Genomic DNA, 26,512 nt, shown 5'->3' on the forward strand with positions numbered 1-26,512 from the left:
CCCCCCACTCCCCTAAATAAAAAAGCAAAAAAAAGCAGGTATTTCCACAGCAGAGGCATCTCAGCTGGAAAAAATGGTGAAATGGTATGGGTTTAACGTCCCTATCAACATTATTATAATCTCAGCTGAGAACTCACCCATAACAAACAAATTCAGCAACAAGGTACATAAATTTGCAAAATGCACTACACTTTTTTATTCCCATTAGTCTGGAATGTTTTGCAAACACAAGGTACTCTCAATAATAATATAATAAAAATACTAACAACAACACTTTTCTTGATGTATGAGACACTCAAAAGCAACATAGTTATAAAAAAATAGTTCGTTAAAACAACTTTTCATGGTTTTGAAACAGCATTCATAGATCATTTAAACATGAATTCCTTACTGTAACTTGATTTTTAAAAAATTCTAACAGATCATGGCAAGAGATGAATATGTGCACTTCCAAATGCAGTGAATCAATATAATAAAACACGGTGTTACAAACAAACATCATTGTAAGAGTGGCATACTGCCAACGTTATCACCATAGGGTGAACTCTCCATCGGGTCAAACAATCTTTGGATACACAAGACTAATAACATTATTATTTTGATACCCCCAGACCGTATTGGAGAAAAGGGGGGTAACTCACAAGAAGTTTATTATGGTCAAACTGATGAGGATATTTTTTTGAAAGAAGATAACTCACAAGGAGTACATACAAGGTCCCTAAAAAAAAACTAAAGAAAAATCTTTCCTAAACCTGTGTAAAGTACACTGTAAGATTGTACACCAAAAGACGCTTCATCTTACGAAGGAAAAATATCCTTCACAATCTACACCAATTAAGACATCGCAACAAGGTGCTGATGAAGATGATTTGTTTCAATTCTAGTCAAATGAAAGCTCTCTTTTGAACGTTCTTCACTCATTCCCTTTAAGATACTTCCTTTATTGAAAGAGAACAGTATCTGTCCTGCCATAATATAGATATAAATTTATTTCTTTTAAATGACGTGATCATTAAGGAGGCTAGCCTCCGTCCCTGCCTGTCAGGGCTAACCTAGGTTGAGAGGGATAGAACACCCCAGCAGAAAGACAAGAGATAATAAAAATTCACCCCACTTGGGTCTTCTACATTTCTACATGGGACAACTTTTGCCAAACCGCTATCTCTAGACGCTGGTTAATATAGATGTGGAAACCGGCATTATTGAAACTTTTTATCGAATCTCAAAATAGTCAAACCGAAGAGCAACTCATCTTCTAGTACACCGAACATTCTTTGACTGCCTAAAACTGAACAATTAATCTTCAAAGCATCCCTTGATCTCATCCACTGCACAATATTTTTGGGGAAAAAGTAAGACACTAAATAATTTCAGATTTGCATATTTTAAGTCTATCAGCAAAAGGGAGAACGGGTAGGTAAAAAAATACTGGAAATTTTTTTCGGAAGTAATGATATCCTTTTTGCCATACCTTACATACCACAGGCAAGTAAAGGCGGGAAACTGGTGAGATGACTTTTAGTTATGGGTCCATTTGTTCTTTCTGCATCCCCTTGGTATCTTAAGAAAAGTTTTTTCTAGCTGTTTTTCAATATAAAAAAAACTTTCAAAGATAAGAAACAAGCGGTTCTTTATTTGAATATTGCACATACCTGAGACTAAGAGGCATATTTTCATCATCATTTCAAGTCTGTCATTTATTGTTCAGTAAAAGTGCAGCCAGATCAACATACACATAACTGCCCAGTTACACATGACAATAAATTGTGCAAAACCTGGACGATCTATCGATCATGAGACAAATCATTAGGTGTAACCACAAAATTGTACAAAGTTTGGACAATTAGACGATGGCTTGGAGAATCGGTCGAGAAATCAAGTGCTGCTTTATATTTTTCGTGCTATCACTGTCAGATTTGGGGGAGACGCGCTGTGCCGCTGCCCAGGACTAAACTTCGGGCTCAAAATTTTTTCAATGATTATCGCAGTTAAAAACTGATTTCATAATCTGAACCAGCGTCTCAAAATAAGTACAGTACCTCACAGGGAACCTGATTTAATGCGATATTATGTAAATTTTAGTAATTTTATTTTTTAATTGATCATCAATGGTGAAGTTGTGTATGGTGGCTTTCTGATGAGGAATCTCCCTGATCGAAAGAAAACTGGACGATAGATTGGAGCGTGTAAAAACAGACTAAACAGTTCGATAAAACGGACAGTTCTCGCATACGACGAGTCTGGTACAATTTATGGTTGCATGTAACCGGGGCTTAAATGTGTGTGCCTGTATCCACTGCTCAGTGTAAGATTAGGCCATGCGCCATTTTGAAAAGTGATGTACGACAGAGTCTTACACTGATCAGTCAGTATGTACTTACAATACATACCTGCATTATCAATCTATGTATACAATAAATGTATGACATTGTGAGTACAACTTCCTCTGCATAGCAGAAAAATGACAATAGACAGAAAACAATCAATATATATAGGCAAGTGACAAGTCAAAGTGTAAAGCTAGAAGTATACTTGTTTACAATAAGGTGCAACAAGTACCGGTACAGCACAAATCAACAAAAGGAACAAAATTAATTAATAGACATGAAGAACCTAAGAAACAAAGTAAATAAAAATGAAAGATCAAGAAAAATGTAATACTGCGGTATTAGTAGAAAGGTTACAACCAGCTATCCTCGATGGAAAACTTGACAACACTTACAGGTTTAAAGCAAAGCATGGCACCATTACACAGCAAGAGGATGGTGTGGACTCCAGATGTAGCAAAGCTAATGGTCAAATAATTCAGGCATGTTCAGACATATTTCATTGGTCAGTCAGATAGTTCTGACTAATTCTATTGGTCAATCAGTTTGTTAAAATAATTTTATTGGTCTATCAGATTGTTCAGACAATTAATTCCATTGATCAATTAAATAGTTTGGACTACTTTCATTGGTCAATTAGATTAATAACAGGGACAGTTCACTCAGCACAGATCCAACCAGGATTTAAAAGTAAAGGGAGATTATTCTGACTCAACTCCTAGTTCCTCCCAGCTTAAATCCTGATACGATGCCATTTGCTCTAAACCCTGTTCTTCTCTGGAGCTCAGAACACTGGGATCTATTTAGCGACTATTGTGTAGGTTGTTTTGGGGCAATTCGGCAATGTGCGTATTATGTTGACATTTTTGTGGCGTGTAAGAAAGTTTGAGAAAGAAACCACTCTTGCGAGAAAAGGGATTGTGGCAGTGAGTACTGTGTACCTAGTGGGAAGAAGGTTGTCTCCGCTTCCCAAGAACCTTAACATCATTTCATTACCCCCTGGGCTCCCGCCCTTGACACCAACCTCCTCTAACAACGACCTTTATATATATATAAATGACCCCTTCTACTTTCCCTCTTGCGTATTTGCTAAATAATAATTATAATGATACTGTCCCAAGGCAACCACCTGTCTTTGATGATCTCTTTTCTCCTCTGAAACAGATGGCCATCGTGGACAGGTTTGACTATATATATATATACATATATAAAACATAAAGATATAAACATAAAGAGAGAACCTATACTTTATCTTCATATAATAAAAACAAAAAACAAAACAAAATAAAAATGAAATTATCTTTAAAAAAAACTTTAAAAAAGACAAGATTCAAAGTATATAACATACACATATAAATTCTCATCAAACACTAGTGGTCAGCAACAACTTTGGTGTTGGTGTGGTAGACTAGAGGTTTTAACAAAACATTCATATATATAGCAATCACCGACCTGGGTTTAAAAAAAAAAGTAAAACAGAATCTCAAACAGGTTATTTCCATTGATAGACAAAACTGCTCTCCAAAAAGTGTTCCCAACAAGGCTGCAGTATCTCAGCCAGTACATTAATCATGGTCATATGTACCATGACCCAGAATAACAAGGTTCTTTCTCAGTTACACTCACTTTTGAGATATTATAATAAACTATATCACTATCAGAACTATTCCCCTCAAATGATGAACAAAATAAACATATTTTTCTCCGTACATAAAGAAAAGGTTTCAATTTAAGTGAAGAGAAGCACATCGACACGATAGTGCAGGGAACAAAGACAGATAGACAACATTGGGATAGAAAAGAAGTAGGACTTAACAGTAGTGCCCTCCAACCACCTGAAAATAAAGGAAATAGGGTTGAAGCTTTACATATGATGTAGAGCGGGTATACGGGGAGGCAGCAGACACTTAAACTCCAAGCTATAAAAATTTAAGAGTCAAAACCTGGTTATTCTGGGTGTCGTCAGCTCATGAACAACTACAGCGGTTATTGCATGAAACTCAGGGGGCAAACATACAACATGAAGGAAATGAGATCAAGTTCCACAAACACAACAAACAGAAAGAGATCAGACAAATGGTAAATGTAAATGTATACGCTCCAAAAGTCCACATTCAAAAATAATTTCTTTTCATTTCGAAAAGAAAACAAAGACAAGAGGAAAACAAAGAACATCATCTTTTCCCCTCTACTCCAGCAAACTTTTCACCTCAATTTGAAAGACTTCTCATTGCATTGCACGTGGAACAATAAGCAACGGTACGGTGGCAATGCAAGGTCATTGAAAGATATATCACAAGATAGGCAGAGGCCCTCATTATACTCACAACATGATCCACAGGCCTTTTTAAAAGAAAACTACACTTATAACAAGATGCTGGCTCAAACACTACGTTTGACAACCCCAGCAAAAGATGGGAACTCCTATCTCACAGTTTGTGCCATGTGTAAAGGATGAAGCATCAGCTCAAACGTTGCTCCTTTCAAATTTGCCCCACGTAGATTGGCTTCTTGAAGATCACAGCCAGTCAGATCACAATTCTGAAACATTTAAGACAAAACACTGGATTCCAACATGAAATGAAATATAACTCATCCCTCATATTAATGATTAACACAGACTTTATTACATTCTTAATACTTGTGAATCCAGTGATCACATTGAAAATGATGCGATTCAGATCTTCAAAACTTTCTATTTTGCGACAGTTTCATTACTTTTCGACCCAAAAAAATCTACGTCCAACAGCAAAAGCGGGAATACTTGAAATGCAACTGTTTTGTGCGTTGTCACCAGTAAGTTGACACCAGTTTTGTTCTACTTATAAAACTGGTGGCAAAAATACTACATCTTTCACAAATTGCATGATCATTTGATGGATAAAACACACAAAAAAAACAAATTAACACGACAAGTATGAAAGAATTTAACATAATTTGTGACTATTCTGTGAAGTTGTCACCTATTGAACAACCAACCCCTCTATAAAGTTTCACCACAACTAAAAAATCTTGAAACCATAGAGAGTCAATTGCTTTAGAGCAAAGCAGCAAAAAGCGAAAGAAATTTCTTTTTTCTCATATCTGTCTTAAAATCTCAACATATATTTTTCACAAGCATGATCATGACATGGATATTGTTACCTCCAAATCAGCACCAGCCAACACAGCTCCCCTGAGATCACAGTTTTGAAGATTGGCATTCTTCAGTGTAGCTACTCGGAGATTCACACCAGCCATGTGGCTACCTTCAAGGTCCACGTTTTTCATGAGTGCACCTGGGAGAGACAAAAAAAAGTGGATGTTATTAAAAATAACGGAGCATGAAAGACAAGGAAGTACCAGGAGAACTCAAAATCAAAATTTTAGAATGACTTACGGCCAATAGTTTTGGGCATTTAAAAGGAAGATAAAAGCAGGATCCATGCAGTAGAAATGTAGTGTAACAGAAGACTGTCTCAAAAAGTGTTCTGAAACAACTTAGTATACAACATATTATGCTTTATGAGATCAGCAAAAGACGACTCAAGTACCTTGATCTCACAAACAGAAATATAAAAAAAGACTTAATGACAACGGTACTCCAGGCACAGTAGGGGAAAAAGAAAAAAATTAAGATCTACGTAAAATCTGACAGTGATCTACATCTTTTCATCAAAGAAGCAGGACAGATGGAGACCTGTTGTGGCAAGGAATGGGGCACCGTCAGACAGACGAAACCATGGGGACGGGTGAGGTGGGGGTGTTGTTTGTCTTCTAAAGGTATGGCGCTCGCCTCTCATGCTTAAGTGCCTGGTTCTCTATGACTTTTGATTTGGCAACGGCAGTTGTCAACTTTATGCTACTTTCTTTTTCAAGTTTTTCAACATCCCTAATTAGAGAAGAGGCATGTTATCAGCTCAACTGGTATCACCCTAAATTATGATGCTCATAATCATCGTTTCTGTCTCCAAAGTGGCATTTTTTAACATAAGTTACTTGAAGAGTTTCAAGGGCTCTCTGCATACTTAGATGTAAAACTGGGATATCCTGCCGTTTACATAAGCTCACAGAATGAAAAGGATGTCAAACCCATACCAATACAACTTAATTCAATGGCAAGTGAGACAAGTGAGATTGAGTGAATCGTCTTCTCAAATAAGGATGAAAAATCTGAGAGGGTCTGTGATCACATTACAGTATTCCATCCAGCTTGACAGTTAAGACAGTCAAAGTACAGCAACGTGCCTATTCAGAAAAAAGAGTTGAACAAACTGGCGATTTACAATAAGTCTAGCCCTAATAACCCATAAGATAGATATGAACAAAACAAAATGCCTTGATGCATTTACTCTTGACTTAATAATAAACTTGCAAATGAAAGACAATTTGTATATTGAACTTTTTTTTAAAAAGTACACTTGCAATGGTGACCAACCTTCCATATTAGCTCTGCTTCCTGCTGGGTCCTCAAAGTAACAGCCTCTCATTGAAGTGCCTTCCAGGTTCGCACACAGCATCTTTACTCCCAAAAGGCTGGCCGACTGAAAAGTACAACAAAAAAATACATGGGTCTCATTTCAATGCAAGTTCCTCATTGAACATACTTGAAATGATGCAGATACTACAAAAATATATCACCCTGCCTTTCAAATGTAGAGATCAGTTCATCTCAAATAATATTGATGTGTGTGCATGCTTGTATAAATTATTGCCAAGTGTCACCATGTCTATTTGCACATAACCAACTTCAATAAACCATGCCAATTCACTTAAAATCAAGATACTTAATTATGTGTATATATTTCATAAACAAAAGGCTACCGTGAAAGTGACCCCAAGCAAGAATTTCAGCAAACAGGTCAGTAATTTGTATCCCTCTAAATGAGAACAATTTTTCCAATTTGATACAAAGTGACAAAAGACTTAAGTCATATGCTCCACAATTGTTTAAGGATAGAAATGCAAATTTCACAACCGAAAAAGTATTAAATGTAAAGTTATAAACTTATTGCTAAGCTGTGTCATGGAAAAACACATAGAGAGAAAAGTTTATATAAAAATATGAACAAACTTGGGACTGTTTTATTGATCAAGTTCAGAGGACTCAAAGACCTCCATGAACTAAATCATCAGACTTACATCCACTGTTGCCTTGCACAGATCTGCCCTCTCAAAGTTACAGTACGACAGATTGGCCCCAGTCAGGTTTGCATTCTTGAGAATGGCATACTTAAAGTTGATGTATCTCAGATCAAGCTTGGAAAGATTGGCACCTGAAAAGTTCATACCCTGAGGAGTAAATTATAACATAAATATGATATGACAGGTATAGCAAGACAATTTTAAACTAAAAAAAATATTTGTATTGACGACTGAAGCAACAACAAAATATGAAAGTAAAAAGACTAAACTTATAAAGGAGAACAAAAAAAACCCAACAACAACATATGTGAAACTTTCCAACTGATGAGAACTGGGACCTGGAGATAAAAGCCCCCAAGGTGGATACACAAATAAGACAGGTAGCAACAAAGAGAGAAGATGAAAGAGTTAAACGCCATACCCAGAGGAAAGAGCATCACTGTAAATTATATCACAAGTTTGGAAACTTCTTTTTCTTTTCTTTCCCTCTGTTGTTTCTGTCTTTTTTCTTGCTTCTTCCAAGCACTATAATGACTGTCATTGTGTTGATGTGCTTCTCTTTACTCAAACTCAAAGCTTAGAATAATTCACACCTTATAAAGTCAAAAAATAAAACAACTATCTCAAAAGACGGGCCACATTGGATAACAACTGATAACTTCCCTGATCAATCAGGAAGAGTAAAAGTGTCACAATAAGACCCACAGAAAGCACCTTAGGTATTCAGTATAATTATTTTCAAGCGTTCAGAGCTAATACTTGTATTTGATAGAGCGAAATATAAATTTAAATTCAATCTGTTATCATTATTATCTCAAAGAACACATGTGACAAACCTGACATCTTAGCTCTTTGTTTGTGGGAGTGGACAAAAGTCTCAACACTAGATCTCGTCTTGTGATGGGCGTGTTGTCATCTGGAAGCTGATCCCGCTGTGAAAAAAAAAAGGGAACCAAAAAACAATAATAGGCACTTCACTGACAGAACAATGCAATTTGCTCAGGTCAACAAAATTCTTGAAGTAAATCCACGAAAAGGCATACCCAGTAGGAGAAAGTAAGTGCAAGAATGCTCATAATGATACAACACCCCCCCCCCAAATAGTTAAAATACAATGCTAATAGCAAAAACTTACAATAACAAGAAAGGTATGCTCTCATGAAAATGTGCTATTACGACATTTTCAAGGGAAAGTAATGTCAAATTAACCACCTCCCATCGGATCCCTTGGGGTGTGTTGCATCACTGAGCTGAGTTCGACCCAAGTTATCAAGTTTTCCTACGCCAAGCGACCACACACAACGTTCGTCATAATTACAGCACAGCCCCCTCACACTGACCACCAGCCACTAATGGCCGGTCACAGGCTTGCCTCATTGTGTAATTCTGTCTCACACCATGTCGCCGTACGTCGTTTTCTCCCTGGCAAAGCCGTAATTTTAAGTAATAAAGGAGGGCATGGGGTGTATGCTTTGCTTCCATCAGTTCCAAGCAAAATGAGTAATTTTACAGGCGATCTGTTTCTGATACTGGCATAGGAATGATTGTGCTCTGAGACGGAGTCACCAGTTTGGATTGAATGATAATCTAACAGGAAAAATTCAGAAATTATAAACGAAAGCAGACGACAGAACATTGTTTAAGAGCAGGAAAGGGGGTGATAGGAGAACATTTTAGAGTAGAAAATTTTCCATTGCTGTCAGGTTTCGAACCCGGGACCTATTGGATGAGAGGCAAACACCTTAACCTCTAGACCACGAGAGCCTCCGCATTACACTTCGAGAAATAACCATTCCTTCCTATATTTCTCGCATATACTTTTTTTTTACCATGGATATGCATTCTCAAAACAGTTACTCAGGAAATGCATTACAAGGTAAATAATATGGGAATGTCTGCTACAACCTTTGAAACTCCTAAACAACATGTTCGCAAAGGGTAACAAATTCTACCAATCTTTCATATGAATATATTTACTTGGGTTATCTGAGTTATCTCCCCCACTCCAGAATAACATTTTAATTCCGAAGTACTTCTGATTATTTAGAAAAGGGGCAGCATCAAACCTGCCTGTCAAGGCCATCCTGTGAATCCAACTCAGTTCTTTGATTTTTAATGCAAAGAGAGATTCAATGACAAATAAATTGGTCAATATGAACGAAAGAATGTAATAAGGGTACAAAGATAGATGATGACCCTCCACGCTGACACATTTTTTTGTTGTTGCTCGAGTCGTATCTTCAGGTTTTACCACTAAAGACAAAAAACTGCAGAAGCGAACTTAAAAAGGTGCATAGATTTCTCATCTACCTCAATCATATCTTCCAGTGTCTCAATCAGGGAAGTCAAGCCAAAGAATTTCGCCTCCTCCAAGATACCTGAAGAAAAAAGTTCAGACAGACATAAGAACCTGTTTTTGTTTTGGTATTTTTTCCTTTAAAAAAACAACACACCTACAGTTGGAACCCTTAAACATGAAATATTCATTATTAAAACATGCAGCAGCATCCATAGAAGTTCATATTTTTATAAGATCTTTTTATTTTCATTCAGTTTTAATCCTCTATGACAGAGCAATACAGCCTTGAAATACTCAGGGGGGGGGAGGGGGAGAGATACCTTGGGACTAGTGTGGGGAAAGATCCTGAACCTCCTGAATACACGAAGGGTGTCTTAGCTTTTCACTGTGCTAATATCCCACAAAACCTCTTGCTATGAAAATGACTTGTTGAATTAAGATATATTTCAACTTCTAATCCCTTAACGTGAAATAAAACAGAGCATTGTATCCAGGACAGAAGGATATCTTGTAAGTGAACAGTCAAAACTTATTCTAGGAATTGGGTACATACTGTACATGGTGCATTCCCCACAAATTTTCTGCTGTACCACTTCATTGAAGAACTTCCTTATCAGTGCAAGAATCCTTGAGCTTCAGATGTTCCTTGGCCACATGTGAAATGTGGCCTTTATTGAGCTGAGTCACTGAGGACAACAACTCACTTTATTGCTTCCCTGGCCACGTGTTGGCATATACCACGCCCAAGTATAGCATCATTTAAACCAACGACAGCAACTATCAATTAGCGAATATAATGTAACAAGGATTATTTTTCAGCTGCCTGTAACAAAAAAAACCCCAAAAATTCAAAAGACAAGATTTATGTAAACAATAGAAGTGTGCCACTAACAGGTTCCAATAATATATGCTCCCAATGGAAGAAAAAATGGAAATAATTAATACTGTACAGGCCGGCCACAGGAGTCATTTTGAGTCATGAGAATCTACAGGGGGATGTATGACTACAAATAAGCACATGACATAAAGTTTTCTCAACACACCCTCTGGATTGACATTTTTGTCCAAGATGAGCTTCCCGTGCCGCAGGTAATTGATGATTGGCTCAAAGTATAAGGGACTTCTGTCAATCAAGTACGCCCCAGACTCGTCCACACTGCTGCTCCACTCGATGTCTGAAAGCACAAACATTTCAACACATAGGTCAGACAGAGCAGCAGAGTGAAAAAAAATTGGTAACACTAAACAAAACCCAAAAAACCCAGCAACAACACAAGACAAAACAAAAAATAAACTGAAGGAAAGTATGTATTTTTTTACGGAAGTCAAAAATGAAGTGTTAGGGCATACTTATGTACTTCCCATATGATTTTGCACAATCAGCAGAATGGCTGTAACTGGTTTAGCGAGATTTCTAACGAGGTTTCAGTTTTTGCACATCCCAATCCAATAAACGAAATCAAATGTGCCTTTGTTTTACAGAGTCAGTCAGATCCCACTAATCAGAAAGTAACAGAACAAACAAATCAAGGATAAAATTTTCCGTATGTAGGGTGTGAATTGCAGTATCACCCGGGTTTTGCTGGCACTGTCTCTCTTCGTTCGAGCAGCTATGAGTGCACAGTGAGGCCCATGATAAGTGAACCTCGTAGCAAATGAGATGAGAAGTTTGACAAGTTAGTAAAGGCCAGCCTACCTTCTCAACCAAACCTTCCACAAACAACTAGGCTTTTAAGAGTTCCTGAAGTACAAACAAAAGCACACTGCCTGCTTTCAATTTTGGATATGCTATATAAGTGTAGTCAATTAATTAATTATAAATAAGTTCAAGCGCAAGTCAGAGATTTTGAGGAGATCAAATCTTGACAAAAACAGTGGAGTCTGCTTAAACCGAATTCAGTTGATCCAAAAACTGTAGAAAACAGGAAGAAAATAAAATCCCCATTTTTCTACTTCTATTTGAACAACCTCTGTAAACCAAAAACCTGGTTAAAGTGAAGAAAAAAGCCAGAAGTCCCCCACATTTCCATTTCAGTGGAGTCTAATGTATATATTATATCTGTATGAGCACGCTGTTGTAGATGACAAAAAACTATCTTTAAGGGCAATTAGAATGAAGCAGAATCCAACTCCAACCTGAGTCAGTGCTGAACATCCTGGCCAGCATACTCCCCGGATCAAACCTGGTAAGAGTGCTCCTGGAAAGAGGCGCACAAAATATAAAATTAATTTAGCATAAAATGACAAGTTCATAATTCAGTATTAAAACTTTCAAACTCTGATAATGTTACGGAAAAACATTCAGCACAGAACAATAAATTGAGAAATTACTTTTTGAGGAAAAAAAAAGAATAAATTCTCACAGAAGAAAAATGAAAATTGGTCTCAAAAGTGATATTCCTAAACTTATAAAGTGGGTAAAAATAAATAAAACAACTCGTAATACTTTCACTTACATATATATCCAAGCACTCATGAATACCTCTCTGATAAGACAACAAAAATATCAGCTAAATGCTCATTTACAGTCAAGTATCCCCTGGAAGCTGACCTTACAATAACTCCCTTGATCAACTTGTTGATTCCAATATACAACTTCAGTCTCCCGTGAAACATACACAGCACTGTAGCACCTTCTGGCACACATGGCCCCATGGCTATAATTTACTCATGTATATGTTGTCTCAGACCATATCAAGTACAACTTGCAGCTATTATATGAACTGAGGAATCACAACTAAGGATACAGCATCCTATCTGTTGAAGCCAGGAATCGAACTAACAACTTTTAAAACTATTACAAGTCCTATGCATACAAGTAATTACCTCGTAGTGGTGAAAAGTTTCCCTCCAACATTGAGCATAACCCACTCAGACTTTGCTGCCTTAAGGTTGACCTGTTGACAAACAGCTTGGCCCACAGTCTGCTGAGGGACAGGACCTGGAAAAGCAAGGAAAGAAAATACAATGTCTTCTCTAAACCTATCTTTTCTTTTCATACATCTACAAAAATAAATACACATTTCCTCTGCATGACTTTGTCTGTCAGCCAAAACCATATTAACAAATATAACTTAATACCAAAAGGAAATAGTAAGACACTCATTGTGTCATAACAAGGTACACTGAAGTGAGACCAAGGTACAAACATTCAAGAACACAATTTTAAACTTCATAAATTCCCTCCAATATATCTAAAGCAATGTATACGAGTTGAATTAACAAGTGTGCTCAAACATGGCAATGACAAAGCTGTAAGTACCTTCCTAAAAGGAAATTGAACCCCCCCCAAATACCCCCTTTCAAACATACACTCACAGCCCACACATAAAAAAAGGGAAAAGAACCACAACCTGGTTAAAACAATAACAGTTTGGGGGTTTTTTTACGCGGCTGAAAAAAGTTTAACACTTTCACCCACGTAGCCCACAAAGTGCAAAACCTTTGTCCCTCTGTATCAGGAAGCAGAGAAGATACATCAGTACTATAGCTGTATCTTGCCAAAAAACACCCCGATCCTGGAATTTTCAGCACACTGAGAAAATTGAGCGTGGCGATAGCACAGGCATCAAAAATAGAAATCAGAACAGGAACCGAAAACATTAAATCTAGCAGATTCATCACCAAAATCTTCAACATGGCAACACTAATGCAGCACTTAACTGATTTCCGCGCTTAAGAGCCAAACAAATCATTCAGGAAAGAAGTTATATATATATAACATTAATAAATGTGAATGTCTAAATGTAGAGCATTCCTCCAATGCTTTTGTTGCGAGGTTACACCATAGCCAATCAGTGTCTCATTGGGGAAAAGAGACAGCTTCTTACCGGCGCCGATCAAAGCCGATCAGCGTCCCATGGGGCAAAGTGTTAAACTGAACATGATTAATCTGAAAACAGCAGTAAACTGAAAGAAAATAAAATCCCCAATCTTTAAAAAACATTGAAGCAACTTGTCTTAACTGAAAACCTGTCTAAAGCGAAGAAAATCTGGAGGCCTTGCAGATTTTGGTTTTTAAGAAGACTCCACTGTGGATCATCCCATTTCTACAGTCTTCATCCCATGCATGAAACAACTTGTTTAAATGTGACCAGCATGTAATTCAAACTTACTACAAAATGGATCTCCCTCAGAAGCATACAGGACATCATCATCTCTGAGGAAGAGAAAATAGTTGGCAGAGTTATAAAATAATATAATAATTTTAAAAAACTGGTAGCTTTGCAATTTTTTCGATTTTTTGTTTTCGTTTTTGTTGGGGTTTTATTGGGGGGGGGGGGGCGGGCTCAGAACTTTTTATGTCCATTTAAAGGCACAGTCCTGCCCAGATTTTACTGAAAAACGTTGATCAAAGGCAGAAAAAAAGTTAATTTTCAGGTTTCAAGGACACCCAAGCTTTGGAAGTCTTCAAACTTTGGCAGTCATTTTCTCGTTGATTTGCCTCTGACACCAAGCCCCCCTCCCCCCCATCTCCTTCAAGCGCAAATATCCCGTCTACTTTGAAAAATAGATGGGTATTTTTTTCATCAAAATCAAGGCAAATTATGAACAAGCTTTAAGATGATACCACAATAACTCCACATATGCCTACTAAATATGATTCCACCGCATCGTAACAAATATAGTCCAACCTGCTTAAACAACCATCTATCCAAGACAACTATTCCCATCTTTCCGCCCTGCATTTTTCACTTATATATAATATCATTATATATGACACTGCCCTAGACACCTGTCTATGATAAACACCGTTCTCCTCTTCAATGGGTGGTTGTCTGGGACAGGTTCTACAGTGTACTGCAACATACCTTATCAGATTCAAGTCATCAATGAGACCACCGTGTGAATTAAACAAACACAGCAAGTTAACGTGAAGCTTTTTTCCTATCTGTTCCCTCAGGGCACACCAAGTATGAGGAACCAGAATGACCTGCAAGGAAAGACGCATCACATGATTATTCATTATGTCATTTCCATTCTTCCATTTCCCCTTTTAATGAAGATATATCATGAATCTCTAGCTGAAGTGCAGAGCCATGCCTCATGACAACTTATGGTACATAGTAGGAAAGACATTCCCTGAATATCATCACTGAACAGAATTGAATTTCTTTCAGAAAGTAGTCACAGTTCAGATAATAATTTTATACATTATTGTTTCATAAATACACGGAATGGAATCCTCCAAGCCAACCGATACCGGCACACTAGGACTAGATGAATGTTTGTATACCAGAAATCAAGGCATAGTTATGCATTATATAGTACGTTGACTGTATAGAGACAGACGATGTTTTGTTTCATTTTTGTTTCCATGCTCCCATCAACACAATTTAGATCATTTAGGAGGCAGAGTCCCAACCCTGTCTATTTTAAGGCCAATCAAGGCGCTGAGAGGTTATCCCAGCAGAAAGACCTTGCCTTCCTCGGCTTTTACGATCTGGCCAAAACTTTCAACACAAATTAAGAAAAGTATAACTTTGAGACATCAAAAGTGAAAAACAGTTCCAAAATCTGAAATACTACTACTACACAACAAAGGCAAACAGGGAAACGGCAATCTGAGCTGAAAGCAGTGAAGAGGTCAAAACGATAGCTTTTCCAAAAGCATATATTTTACATGATGTTCAAATTAAATCAGGCTAAAGCAATAATTTATATAATGCATGTGTTAGACAAGTAACAATCCTTCTGCAGTCTGAAGCAGGTGTATCACTAGTATCAGCTCAAAGTGTTAGAGAAGTAAAATCATAAAAATTGTAATTTTTGTGGGACAAATAAAATGCAAATTACATTTTAAAACTATATATATATATTAAAATGACAGCAGAAGAGTCAGTTTGGAATAATCATCAACCAGTAAGTAAGTCAGGCTGAAATCGATACAAAAAACATCAATTCCAGCATGCCTTATAATAATTGAAGTTTGAGTCCAAATAGCCACTTTGTTGTAAATTACGGGCTAACATTATGACTTGATTTTGGCCGTACCCAAGCTAGCATCATGTGGATTAACTGTAGTGTGCTTGCAAAAAGTGAATACTTGTCAACAGTAGATCTATCTCACAGGTACCTCCCCATCACTAGTCTATAAATAATATCTACTATATAATCTATACACAACATTACAAATAGAGTTTTGATGAAATGATGGCAATGAAAACGAAAACATTTTTGACTTGTTTTTAGGCTGATTTGAGTTAGTCTCATTGCGGCAAATCTATGATGTTTGAGGTTCACTACTGTCAAATTCTCAGAGCTTATTCATGAAACTAGGTGATTGTGATGCTTAAAATGCTACAATATTAAAAGGCCGGCTCTATTTCTCCGAACGCTCTGGAAAATAAACTTGAAACTCTATTTCATCTAATGGTTTTCGTTCTCGAGATTTGTTGACAATTTGCGAATGGAGTGGCGTGCGCGTGTGAGTGGGTAAGTGTTCGTGTGTATATTATAAGTATAGGGTGTGAACGAAGCTTGGGGGCATGGACGGATTTTTTTGTTTAAATGAAGGACTTTAATTTTAGCTTCAGGGGTGCATAGTCTAAACAGCCGTATGCACTGCTCACAGCCGAACGCTCCGTATCCCGGACGCTAGCATGGAGATCATCAGGAGAGAATGCGTTGCTGTTTCGGGTTCTTCCTCTCTACAGCTTTTCTGATGCACAGAGCCCCCTAACCGATGTGAAGTCTCCATGCTAGTTCGACTGTTTTCCTCTGCTGCCAACTCTTAGGATTCATTCCAGCCTGCGTCCTCTCGCTTCAACCAGATCCAGCGACTGGCTTTCTCTACTGTCTCCTGAAGGGAGTTTGTGAGTGCGTTGCTTTTCTTTGCAGTAAGTCCTGCCACTCTCATCCACTTACGGGCGCTTGTTGCTACGAAACCTCTGCATCCTACCTCTACCAGAAAATGGGTAGCTATCCATCCTGCCTCCTCACATTGTTCGACGAGTGTCTCGTAGCGGTTTTCTTTCCGCTCATGAGCAGCGTAGATATTGTCCTCGTGGGGCACCATGAGCTCTACCAAGTGCACCTCTTTATCCTTTTTCTCCCATTACACCAAGTCTGGCTTTTTCGTAGTTGGGATGGGGAAGAATCTCTCAAAGCCTTTTTAAGTCAGCAGCTACCTCCCATGTGCCTCCGCTCTGGTGCTCCATGGCTTCCTTTGCTTTCTTTCTGTTGAGAACCTTGCTTCCTTGCGGAACGAATGCAATCTTGGTGAGTCCATGCTTCTGTAGCTTGGGGGCATATTTTCCTTCTTCCACCTGTTTTGTCGTCATTGTGGTGAGCACTTTCAGCACCTCATTGTGCCTCCAGGTACAGTAGTCTCCGCCTAAACGCACGGTGCTCGGGAGGGCTTCTTAGCTTGTGTTTATACAGAGCGTGCGTTTACATGAACCTTTGCAAAGGGAGGAAGAGACGCAGTCATCTCATTGCCTTATAATTTATTACTCTCGTGACCTCCCTTGGAGGAGGGGGTCATTTTAGAAGATATGTGACGACATGTGGCTGTTTTGTGAAGGACTCCCCGACAGGGGTTAAGAATACAAAGGCGTTGAATTGGGGGGGGGGGGGGGGGGGGACCAAACTCAATGTAATGAAATTGCACTATAAACGTCGGGAACAGACAGCCTTTAGCTAAGAGGAAACTGTTGGTTATAGTCATAGAGACAACGGACCAACCACGTGGCTTTCCAGTTTCCAAGCGACCACCCCCGACCGTAAATAATTTATGCAGAATCATCCTCGAGAAACATTTTCTCTTGAGATTCGTTGAACAAGTACGTAAGTTCTTCGAGCGCAGCTTATTAGGCTTACTTGGCTAATCTTTAATCCTCTATAGAGGCCTGCCTACTGTTTTATGGCATTTACGCAGGTCGCGCATCAGGCCTAGATCTTGATCTAACTAAACATTACACGCAGTCACTCAAACTCAAACACCAGAGTCAGAAACTTTCTCTCAAAGATACATTTCCAGTGACCAATCAAAAAACATTTCAGTCCCCCCCAATCCCCCCCCTCCCCCAACATTTAACCGACCAGCCCTAGATCAAGACCTGCGTCAGTGGAAAGTAGGGTGTGTAAACGCTGTCCATCACTCTGTTTGTACGGCGTGAGGGGCACTCTCACCAAATATCTGGTTTTCTAGTAAATTCTAGGCTTGTGTTATGCAGGCAGTGCAGGTTGTCGTGAAAATTTCCCCTTGCCAAACTTAACTTGTCGGCGTGTTTCGCAGATCGGAGTGTGCGTTTAGAGGGAGTGACCGTACGTTTGTAGGTCTAAATATAATTTTTAAAAACGTCAGATGACGAAAGCGTGCGTTTGAGCGGAGCATGCGTTTGAGCGGAGCATGCGTTTGAGCGGAGCGTGCGTTTAGGCGGAGACTACTGTATATCTGTTAAGAGCCAGGTTGCAGTTTGACAAAATATGCTTCATGGTTCCTAGCTTACCGCATCTACATTTTTGTCCTCCTGTAACCTTCCATCTGACAAGGTTCACCGCGGAAGGCAAAACGTCATACATCCTTTTAACGCTTAGGTCATTGTCCATTGAATCCGTCCTTGTGGATCCATCCTCTACTCCCCCCTCTCGGTGGATCCTAGGGCTGTCTTTTCTTGTGGTAGACGTAACTTATACTTACAGTGACCTGGGTAGTTAGCCTCTGCCACTGTCTGTCTTTCCCGACATCCTCGGTCTTTCTCGATGTCCACCCGTCACTCCGGGTTGCCGTCCCGTCTTTCCAGGATGTCCGTAGCATACACCTGCTACTGGTACTAAACAGTCTTTACAGCAAAATAGGTTACTGCCGAGCAGTCCTGTTTTCTCGAAGTACCTTTTGAAGGCATTTTCAAATGAGAAGCAGTCCGGGAACGTTGTCCCAACCACAACTGAAGTGTATCTGAATATATTCAGACATTTAAAAATTTCTAGATATAGACTCTAGCTCTAGAAATTGAATTCAATGCCAAAAATGCTTTTTTTTTCCCCCAGTCCTCGCAGAATGGCAGAACAATCGAAGAATGATGCCTAAATCTCGCAACAAAAAAATCTCGAGAACGGAAACCGTTCGGAGAAATAGAGACCAAGTTTATTTTCCCAAGGAAAGTGGCTATTCTCACCCACCCGGAAGTTCTCGCAAGATCTACTCCTCCCCTCTTCTCTCTCTCTGTCTCTTTCTGAATACTGTCTATCGGTGTGGACCATCAAATTGACCAAAACAAAGTTTAAAAATGATGTTAAAACACAAAAGTAAATTAATTTGGTTGTCTACAAAGATGCTACGGCTATTTAACTTTTCGAATCGAGCCGAACTACGCGGGTCGCCATTTTGTTTTGCCTGGAAGTTCTCGCGCTACTCCTCTCTCTCTCTCTCTCTTTCTCTCTCTCTCTCTCCACAGCCCACAGACAAAATTGTACGCTTTTAGTAGGCTACAGTTGTAATGGAACGTTTGTTCACGGCACAGAATACTACAATTTTTCTGTTATCACAGTGTAGAATTCTACGCAAAATTTGTTGGCCTAGATCTAGGCTATAACGGTGAACGTGCACCGGGTGAGAATAGCCAAAAGACTCACCTGCACTATTCTCACCCCGGGTGAGAATAGAGGTGGCCTTTCCCAAGCGTTCGGAGGAATAGTCACTTCGATATTAAAAAGTAAAGCCCAACGCTGTCCCGGATCCGATCTGGACATTGGGGATTGCCTTGTAGTAAGACTTTACTTTAACTTCCTCTGCCATTGCCAATTGCGGTAGGGTGGCTACAATATTAACTCTTTCCGGATGTATCGCCAATAGGCCTATGTCTGCGTGAGTCCACACCCTTTGTAGACGTATCGCCGCCGATATACATCGGCTGTGATAGGGTGCCTCAGTATTGTTTCGTTTTAAAACGATCCTTCATTTATACAGGGTAGTAAGCTTGATAGAAGAATACCGGACCAGCGGATTGAGATTACTTTTGCCTATCTCTATGTCCTATGATTTCCCCCAGTCTTGGTAAGATTGAAGAATACCGGACCAGCAGACTGACTTTGCCTGTCTCAACCTCAGGCCTTAGGAATTAATTATTTTCCCCAGTTTTTAATACGAAAGTGGCTATTCTCACCCGCCCGGAAGTTCTAGCAAGATAAACTCCTCCCCTCTTCTCTCTCTCTTTGTCTCTTTCTGAATACTGTCTATCGGTGTGGACCATCAAATTGACCAAAACAAAGTTAAAAAATGATGTTAAAACACAAAAGTAAATTAATTTGGTTGTCTACAAAGATGCTACGGCTATTTAACTTTTCGAATCGAGCCGAACTACGCGGGTCGCCATTTTGTAAATTGCCCGGAAATTCTCGCGCTACTCCTCTCTCTCTTTCTCTCTCTCTCTCTCCACTGCCCACAGACAAAATTGTACGCTTTTAGTAGGCTACAGTTGTAATGGAACGTTTGTTCACGGCACAGAATTCTACAATTTTTCTGTTTATCACAGTGTAGAATTCTGTGGTTTAGGGTGAACGCAAAATTTGGTGAACGCGCACCGGGTGAGAATAGCCACAAGACTCGCCTGCACTATTCTCACTCCGGGTGAGAATAGAGGTGGCCTTTTAATACACCTCTCAATAGTGAATCTCGGACCTGTAGAACTATTCATTACAATTTTGTCAGGGGGGAGACCCCCCTGAACCCCCCCCCCCCCCCCATTCCCTCCTCCACCCCAACTACCCACCCCACATTATCATTAGATCTAGAGATATAGATTTAGATTGGTTCGGTATTCTTCAATCTTCCCCAGTAATTGTCTCAATTAAGAATCTTGGACAGATCTATTCATTTAAAAGTTTGTCGGGGGGGCCCCCCCCCCCCCCCTCCCTTCTTTCCTCCTCCGAACCCCCGTTCTTGCGCGATAGGCCTAGATCTAGATATCTAAATCTCCCCAGATCTTCTAGATCTAATCTAGATCTAGATCATGGAATAATCTTGAAGAAGAATTCAATCAACTAGAAGAAATCTAGATTCTAAACAGAAATTATAATTTCCAAACCTGTCCATTAGAACTGCTGCCATTTTTGAAAACGGTGATCCTCATGCTTCGCGCTCAACAGTACTCAACTTGATCACTGAACCAAGAAGACTAACTGTAGTCTAGTAATGCTGGCCCTCAGTATCCAGCTCTGGGCTTGAAAAATTATTATTTTCTCACACCACAAAACGACTTAGCCTTCAAGATCTAATCTAGATCTAGGTCTATATCATGTCATCTTGGTTTTTCACACTTAGCAAACCCCGGCTCTTGTCAATGTCCATTCAGATTCCCTGAGTCTGACCTGAAACCGAAGTCCGAAACGATGTTTACTGCCCTTTTTAGCTTTTGAGAGTGTTGGACTGTTGGTTGGCTAGGCCTTGTTCGCTCGCGGCGAGTCAGTGGCCAGCCAGTTCCTCCCTTTGCAACCTCCTTTTCATTGATCTAGTAGTCGAGTCTTACATATTTGAGTACTCGATATCTGTCACGACCATCTATGTATGGAGATCCGGTTCCCGGGAAGCGGTCTGCTGTGTCGACAAGAAGCTCTAAAGTTTTTTGGCAAAACATGTAATGTTTGTGACAAGGGGAAAAGGAGTACATGAAAAATGTTGTGATGCTAATATCAACAATATTAACTTTTGCTTTGTAGTAATGGTTTTTTGAAATACTCTCTTTCATTTAAAACCAATAGCCTATACAGTATAGCACTGATAGCTAGAATTCCTCGGGACCGGCCTAGATAGTTCGAGGAATGTCTTAAACAAAAGTAAAGAAGAAAAGAAAAGAAAAACGGGACCGCAGGCACAGTTCGACGGATGCGCGTTATCGAGTCTTCTGTGTTCGACCTATCCGTGTCATACTGTAAAACAAGGACGTGACTTTGGGTGCGTTGTAATTATAAATAAGAGGGTGGGGCTTGCCTTGTCCAAACGAGATTGCAGATTATAAAGGATACACAATGCTTGAAAAGCCGGTGAAACACGCATATACAAAAAAACAAAAGTAAAAATAATAATAGATGTTAAAATATTACAATCTTGTTAAGTGACAATGCACCAGGTTTTACCGCAGGAAAATAGACTCTCATATGCGCGCCTTTATACATGTACAATATGATTTGTGTCCTTCGATGTTTATAGATAAATTTGCTGGTGACTTTTTGGTTGAACGATGCATCCTTCATGATGAACCATTCAAGATTAAAATGTCTCTTTTGCTTTCCACCCACAACAGGATGCGAAATTATGCTGTCTGGTGGGGTCTCAGTCTCTAAAAAAAAAGGCGAGCAAATTTTCAAAAAAGTAGTCTACACGATACAATGCTGCATTGAAGAACAAACATAAGATTCCAGTTTAAAACAACCTCAAAGCGCTGATACAACAACTAAAAGCGCTCGCTCATTATTTGTTTGATATCCACACACAGAACACGGGTGTACACAGTACACAAGTAACAGGCTCAAAACTTCATTCAAGTGCAGGCCCTACAAGTACACACAACAATCTAAGCGCACTGACATTATCTCTTAACTCTACAGAAAACACACAGAGCCGGGGGGGGGGGGTGGAAGGGGGGGGGGGCACGGAGGACGTGCTCAGTCTACACTTTGGTCTTGAGCTGTGAAGGTGTGCAAACTAGGTCAAGAGCAAAGAATTGTACACTAAGTGTAGAATTCTGTGGTAAAAAATCAAGCCATGCCTATTATAGGCACGTCCCACAGCGCGGCTTCAGCCCCCGCGACTAATAGAACCGTCAGTTTCTTTGCCTCGGCCGTGAGCTTTGCAAGGTCCGTATCTCAGTTATTTTCAGTGAGTGGGAACTTCAGCGGTGGAGCTTAAGGGACATACCAATGAAAATTCATTCTTCCCGACGGAAGAAGCTCCTGATTGGATGAAGCTACAGTACTAGTCGGGGTAAATAGAATAATTAGTAGTAGGCTACCTTAAACACACAGTGTTGTTTGGTTAATTTATATATTTTCTTAATGGGCATAAATATTTGCAACACCTTTGTGAACGTTTATGAAAAATCTAAACATATTTGCAAGTGTTTTATAAATGAGGTTGAAAATTATTGTATTTAATACTCGACTATGAATCCATACCATCCGACAATTTTGGGACGTTTAAATTTGAAGGAAAAGTACAGATTGAACATGTGAAAACTTCATTATGATGATTATGTGAGGGCCGCTGAGTGTACAGCGTCATAACAGGTTACGTGGCCTATGCCTCCCTTGACCAAATGAAAAACTGTGTTGGTCATGTGGATAGTATTGCTACTTTCATTTTCTGGTGCAAGAGCTGAACGGCGAAGAAAATATTTTAATGAGCCGACACCCCCTGAATTTCTCGGAGAGAAAGAAAAATGCATAACATTATATTCACATGGATAGAATGAATGCAGCCAACGTTCCTATCACTCAGTCACACAGCAAGGGGCACCATTGGCGGATGTTGAATCCTTCACGTACCTGGGAAGTGTCATTAACAAGGCAGGGAGAACTGACGAAGACATCAAGGTCAGAATCCAAAAGGCAAGAGCAGCATTCATCATTCTCCGGAATGATATATGGATGTGTGATCTAAGGAACTGGGATTGAACACCAAGCTGAGGATCTTCAAAACAAACGTGAAGACTGTTCTACTGTACGGTTCAGAGACATGGAGGCTCACAGCATCAGCAGCAAGGAAACTGCAGAGCTTCGTAAATAGATGCCTCGAAGGATAGTGGGGATCAAGTGGTACGACCGAGTCACTAATGCTCAACTGTGGGAAAAAACAAGCCAAAGGCCAGTATAGGAAGACATACAGGGGAAGAAATGGAAACGGATTGGACACACCCTGAGGAGACCCCCGACAAGCATCATTAGTCGGGCTTTAACTTGGAACCCACAAGGAAAAAGTAAAAAAGGGAAGACCAAAGATGATATGGAGGCGAGCGGTACAAGCGGAAATTGAAAAAGCGAGGACATCATGGAAACAGATAGAAAAGGATACCCAGGACAGCCTTCGCTGGAGTAATGCTGTTGATGGCCTGTGCTCCACTGGGAGTTAAAAAGGGCAAGAGAGAGAGAGCTAGAGAGAGAGAGAGAGAGAGAGAGAGAGAGAGTTATTCGAATAATATTATTATTTTCCGACCACCAAATGCTCGATACTGAGATCGGTGTCAAACTGAAATAATCGTAGTCGCGCACGATGCGTGTCTATTTTTAGCAGAATGGCCCTTTTCTATTTATAGCATTGCACTGATGTCAATGGGCCTTCGGCCTTCGGGGTGTAAATCCATAATACTATACCTACAACCCTGGCAACAATACCCCCTCTTCTCCCCCTTTTTCTTCTACCCTTTGTGATTTAACATTAATATGACTGCAATTAGAACAGTTTAAACGAGTACCAGTCGATTCATGTCACGTTACGTGCAGCTTTCGCTATTTATTTCTCTGGTGATGCACAGATCTGATTTCAATCAACTTGAGTTTGAGCACGCACGCACACACACACGCACGCACGCACGCACGCACGCACGCACGCTCGTGTGTGACACGTGCGCGCACACAGATATGCCTAATAATATAACTTACCACGACGTACTTAACTTAGAGCCTAATAATGCGCAATTTGTTCTACCCGCTAGATCTAGATCTAGATCCCATTTACGAATTATCCGCTATCATTTTTTAATTTTAAATGAAAATGCAATTGTTTTGAGAGGGGTTTTTGCACAAACCTTCCCAAACAATGGACAGCGCTATTTCCGTTCAATTGTTGAAAAGGGGCGTGTTCTAATTGACCACGCCCACACGATAAAATGTCAACAACATTCGTTGGCAAGAGTGGCTTCCCTTGCCATTCCCACAATCCTTGTACAGTTTGTTGATGTAATGAGTGGAGGAGAGAAGAAAGTTTGTGCTGCATGAATGCCCATGGAAAATCGATAAATTGTTCTGACTGATGGGATTACGGGGAAAGTTTTGTGGGTGCAATATTTGAAATGTCTCTACAAGTTGTTGTGCTCGGTGCTACAAACGTTCCAAACCCTGAAACTTTTGGAAAATGCGATCCTTACGCTGCTCTTGAGTTTCAAGGTAGGTAGATTTCTTCGTCTCTTCACCCGTTCTTCCCGGCGCCGGCTCGGGTGCTCTGCAAGTATTGCTTATTCTCGATGAATTAGAAAGTGAAGCTCCTTGTAAAATTCTGTTACGGTTTATCTTGTCTTGTCATCTTTCAAAATGTTCTCTTTCTTCCGTACACGTTTACACTGTCCCATTCTGTGAAGTTAATCTATATTATTATCTTGTAACATTTATCCACGGAGCCTTTTTATCCTCACCGCTCCTCTTCACCCCACACGGCACCAACTTCTCAGCCGCCGCTGCCGCAGAGTCCTTTCATCGCTGATTTATCGAATACTCACTCTATCAATGAAATGCAGTGTGGGCATTTGTGTTGAAAAGAGTTTGAGCCAAGTTTGATGTTCCCTGATCGTTTTTTGTTTATGTTTTTGGTTTTGGTATAATTTAAAAGTTTCTGGGTCGGCCTATCGTCTTTTCAGGTGCAATGACTTCGGAAAGAATAAAAATCAAATAAAAATGGCACTCTTGCTTCCGGACTCACTGTTAAGACTAAGAGCATGTTGCTGATGAATAATATTATACTCCTGAGTAAACGACACTACTAGACTAGTAATAACAATGGCGTTTGTAATATAAATGAGTAAGATGTAAGTCAGAAGAAAATAGGGAGAATGTTGTTTTCAATTTCTTTGTATAGTTTAGAAACTACAGTGAAGATGTTGAGTGAAATCAATGTTTAAAAAAAAAGTTAATATAGAGAGATAGTAAAGTAAGCAATTTTTTTAGTCTCAAGTATGAAAGTTGGCAAGTGGCATCAGCTGGGCCCTCTATATTGAAAGGAGACTTCCTCAATTGTCCTATGGTTCATTTGTTTCTGAATATTTCTTATGGTGTAAAGATTCTGGACTAAATCCTTACTTTGTCCAAAATAAGCCTTTCCTTTTTATTCATGTTCCTTCCCTTAGTCTCAGCTCCAAGCTCTGGGTTTCACTCCCCTTTCTAAATGGATAATGATCCTCTTAGCCTGTTAGTAGTTTATAAAGATAATAAAATATAAGATCACAATTCATAGATGTTTGATGACATTTAACATTTGTAGACGTGCTTACTTGTACCTCAATCACGAGCTTTCTTATGATTATGAGAAGAAATTTTTTGGACAGTGGAACTGAGGGCTGTGGAATTTTACTTACTGTAAAATTGCTAACGAAGATGTACTTAGTAATAAAACATGCCATGTGCAGTTAAGCATTTTGCTTTATCTTCAGTCCAACTGTTGGTTGCAATTATTTTATTGCTTTTTATGGGCTATGACCGCATACGTAAAAAAAGGGGGATATTTTTTATTTTGTGTTTTTCATTAGATTTTTTCACTCATTAGTTTTAGTGAGGCTATGTACTTAAATGGGAAAAGATCTTAGCATTGTATTCTTATTATGCAGGTATAATGGTTTTCTTATGCATGATAATCCTTTTTTGCTTCCATCATGAACAGGTCTGCGCAAGAAAACAGCTGTTGTCAAAGGGGATATCAATCCACAATGGAATGAGGTGAATATTTTTTGATAACTTGATAGTGTCAACATCTTTCTTCTACTTTCTTTGCTTATTTTTAGGAGTAATATTAAGTTGTGCTTCTGTGTCTGTGTGCTAGATAATGAAAGAGAGAAAG

At 39.3% G+C, this 26,512-nt stretch overlaps 2 protein-coding genes across 2 annotated transcripts in view; one reads left to right on the plus strand and one right to left on the minus strand.

The window, feature by feature from the left end:
• Positions 1-168: 168 nt before the first annotated feature.
• On the minus strand, positions 169-21,191 carry LOC101846408 (BTB/POZ domain-containing protein KCTD9). The gene is made up of 12 exons (XM_005091823.3): positions 20,781-21,191; positions 14,562-14,683; positions 13,866-13,909; positions 12,577-12,691; positions 11,887-11,948; positions 10,794-10,925; positions 9,762-9,829; positions 8,288-8,383; positions 7,449-7,598; positions 6,745-6,850; positions 5,472-5,605; positions 169-4,868 (listed from the first exon to the last, which is right to left on the minus strand). The coding sequence occupies exons 1-12, from the start codon at positions 20,823-20,825 to the stop codon at positions 4,752-4,754; spliced, it is 1,191 nt and encodes a 396-aa protein (XP_005091880.1). The 5' UTR covers positions 20,826-21,191; the 3' UTR covers positions 169-4,751.
• A 3,421-nt stretch (positions 21,192-24,612) lies between these two features.
• Positions 24,613-26,512, plus strand: part of LOC101854069 (myoferlin) — a gene marked incomplete in the record, with an annotated part of 152,314 nt that continues 150,414 nt past the window's right edge. The window contains 2 exon segments of the mRNA XM_035973922.1: positions 24,613-24,852; positions 26,336-26,391. Of these exon segments, the coding sequence (XP_035829815.1) occupies positions 24,759-24,852; positions 26,336-26,391 (150 nt within the window).

This window comes from Aplysia californica, unplaced genomic scaffold (genome assembly GCF_000002075.1).
Source record: "Aplysia californica isolate F4 #8 unplaced genomic scaffold, AplCal3.0 scaffold00036, whole genome shotgun sequence".
NCBI classification, from domain to species: Eukaryota; Metazoa; Mollusca; class Gastropoda; order Aplysiida; family Aplysiidae; genus Aplysia; species Aplysia californica.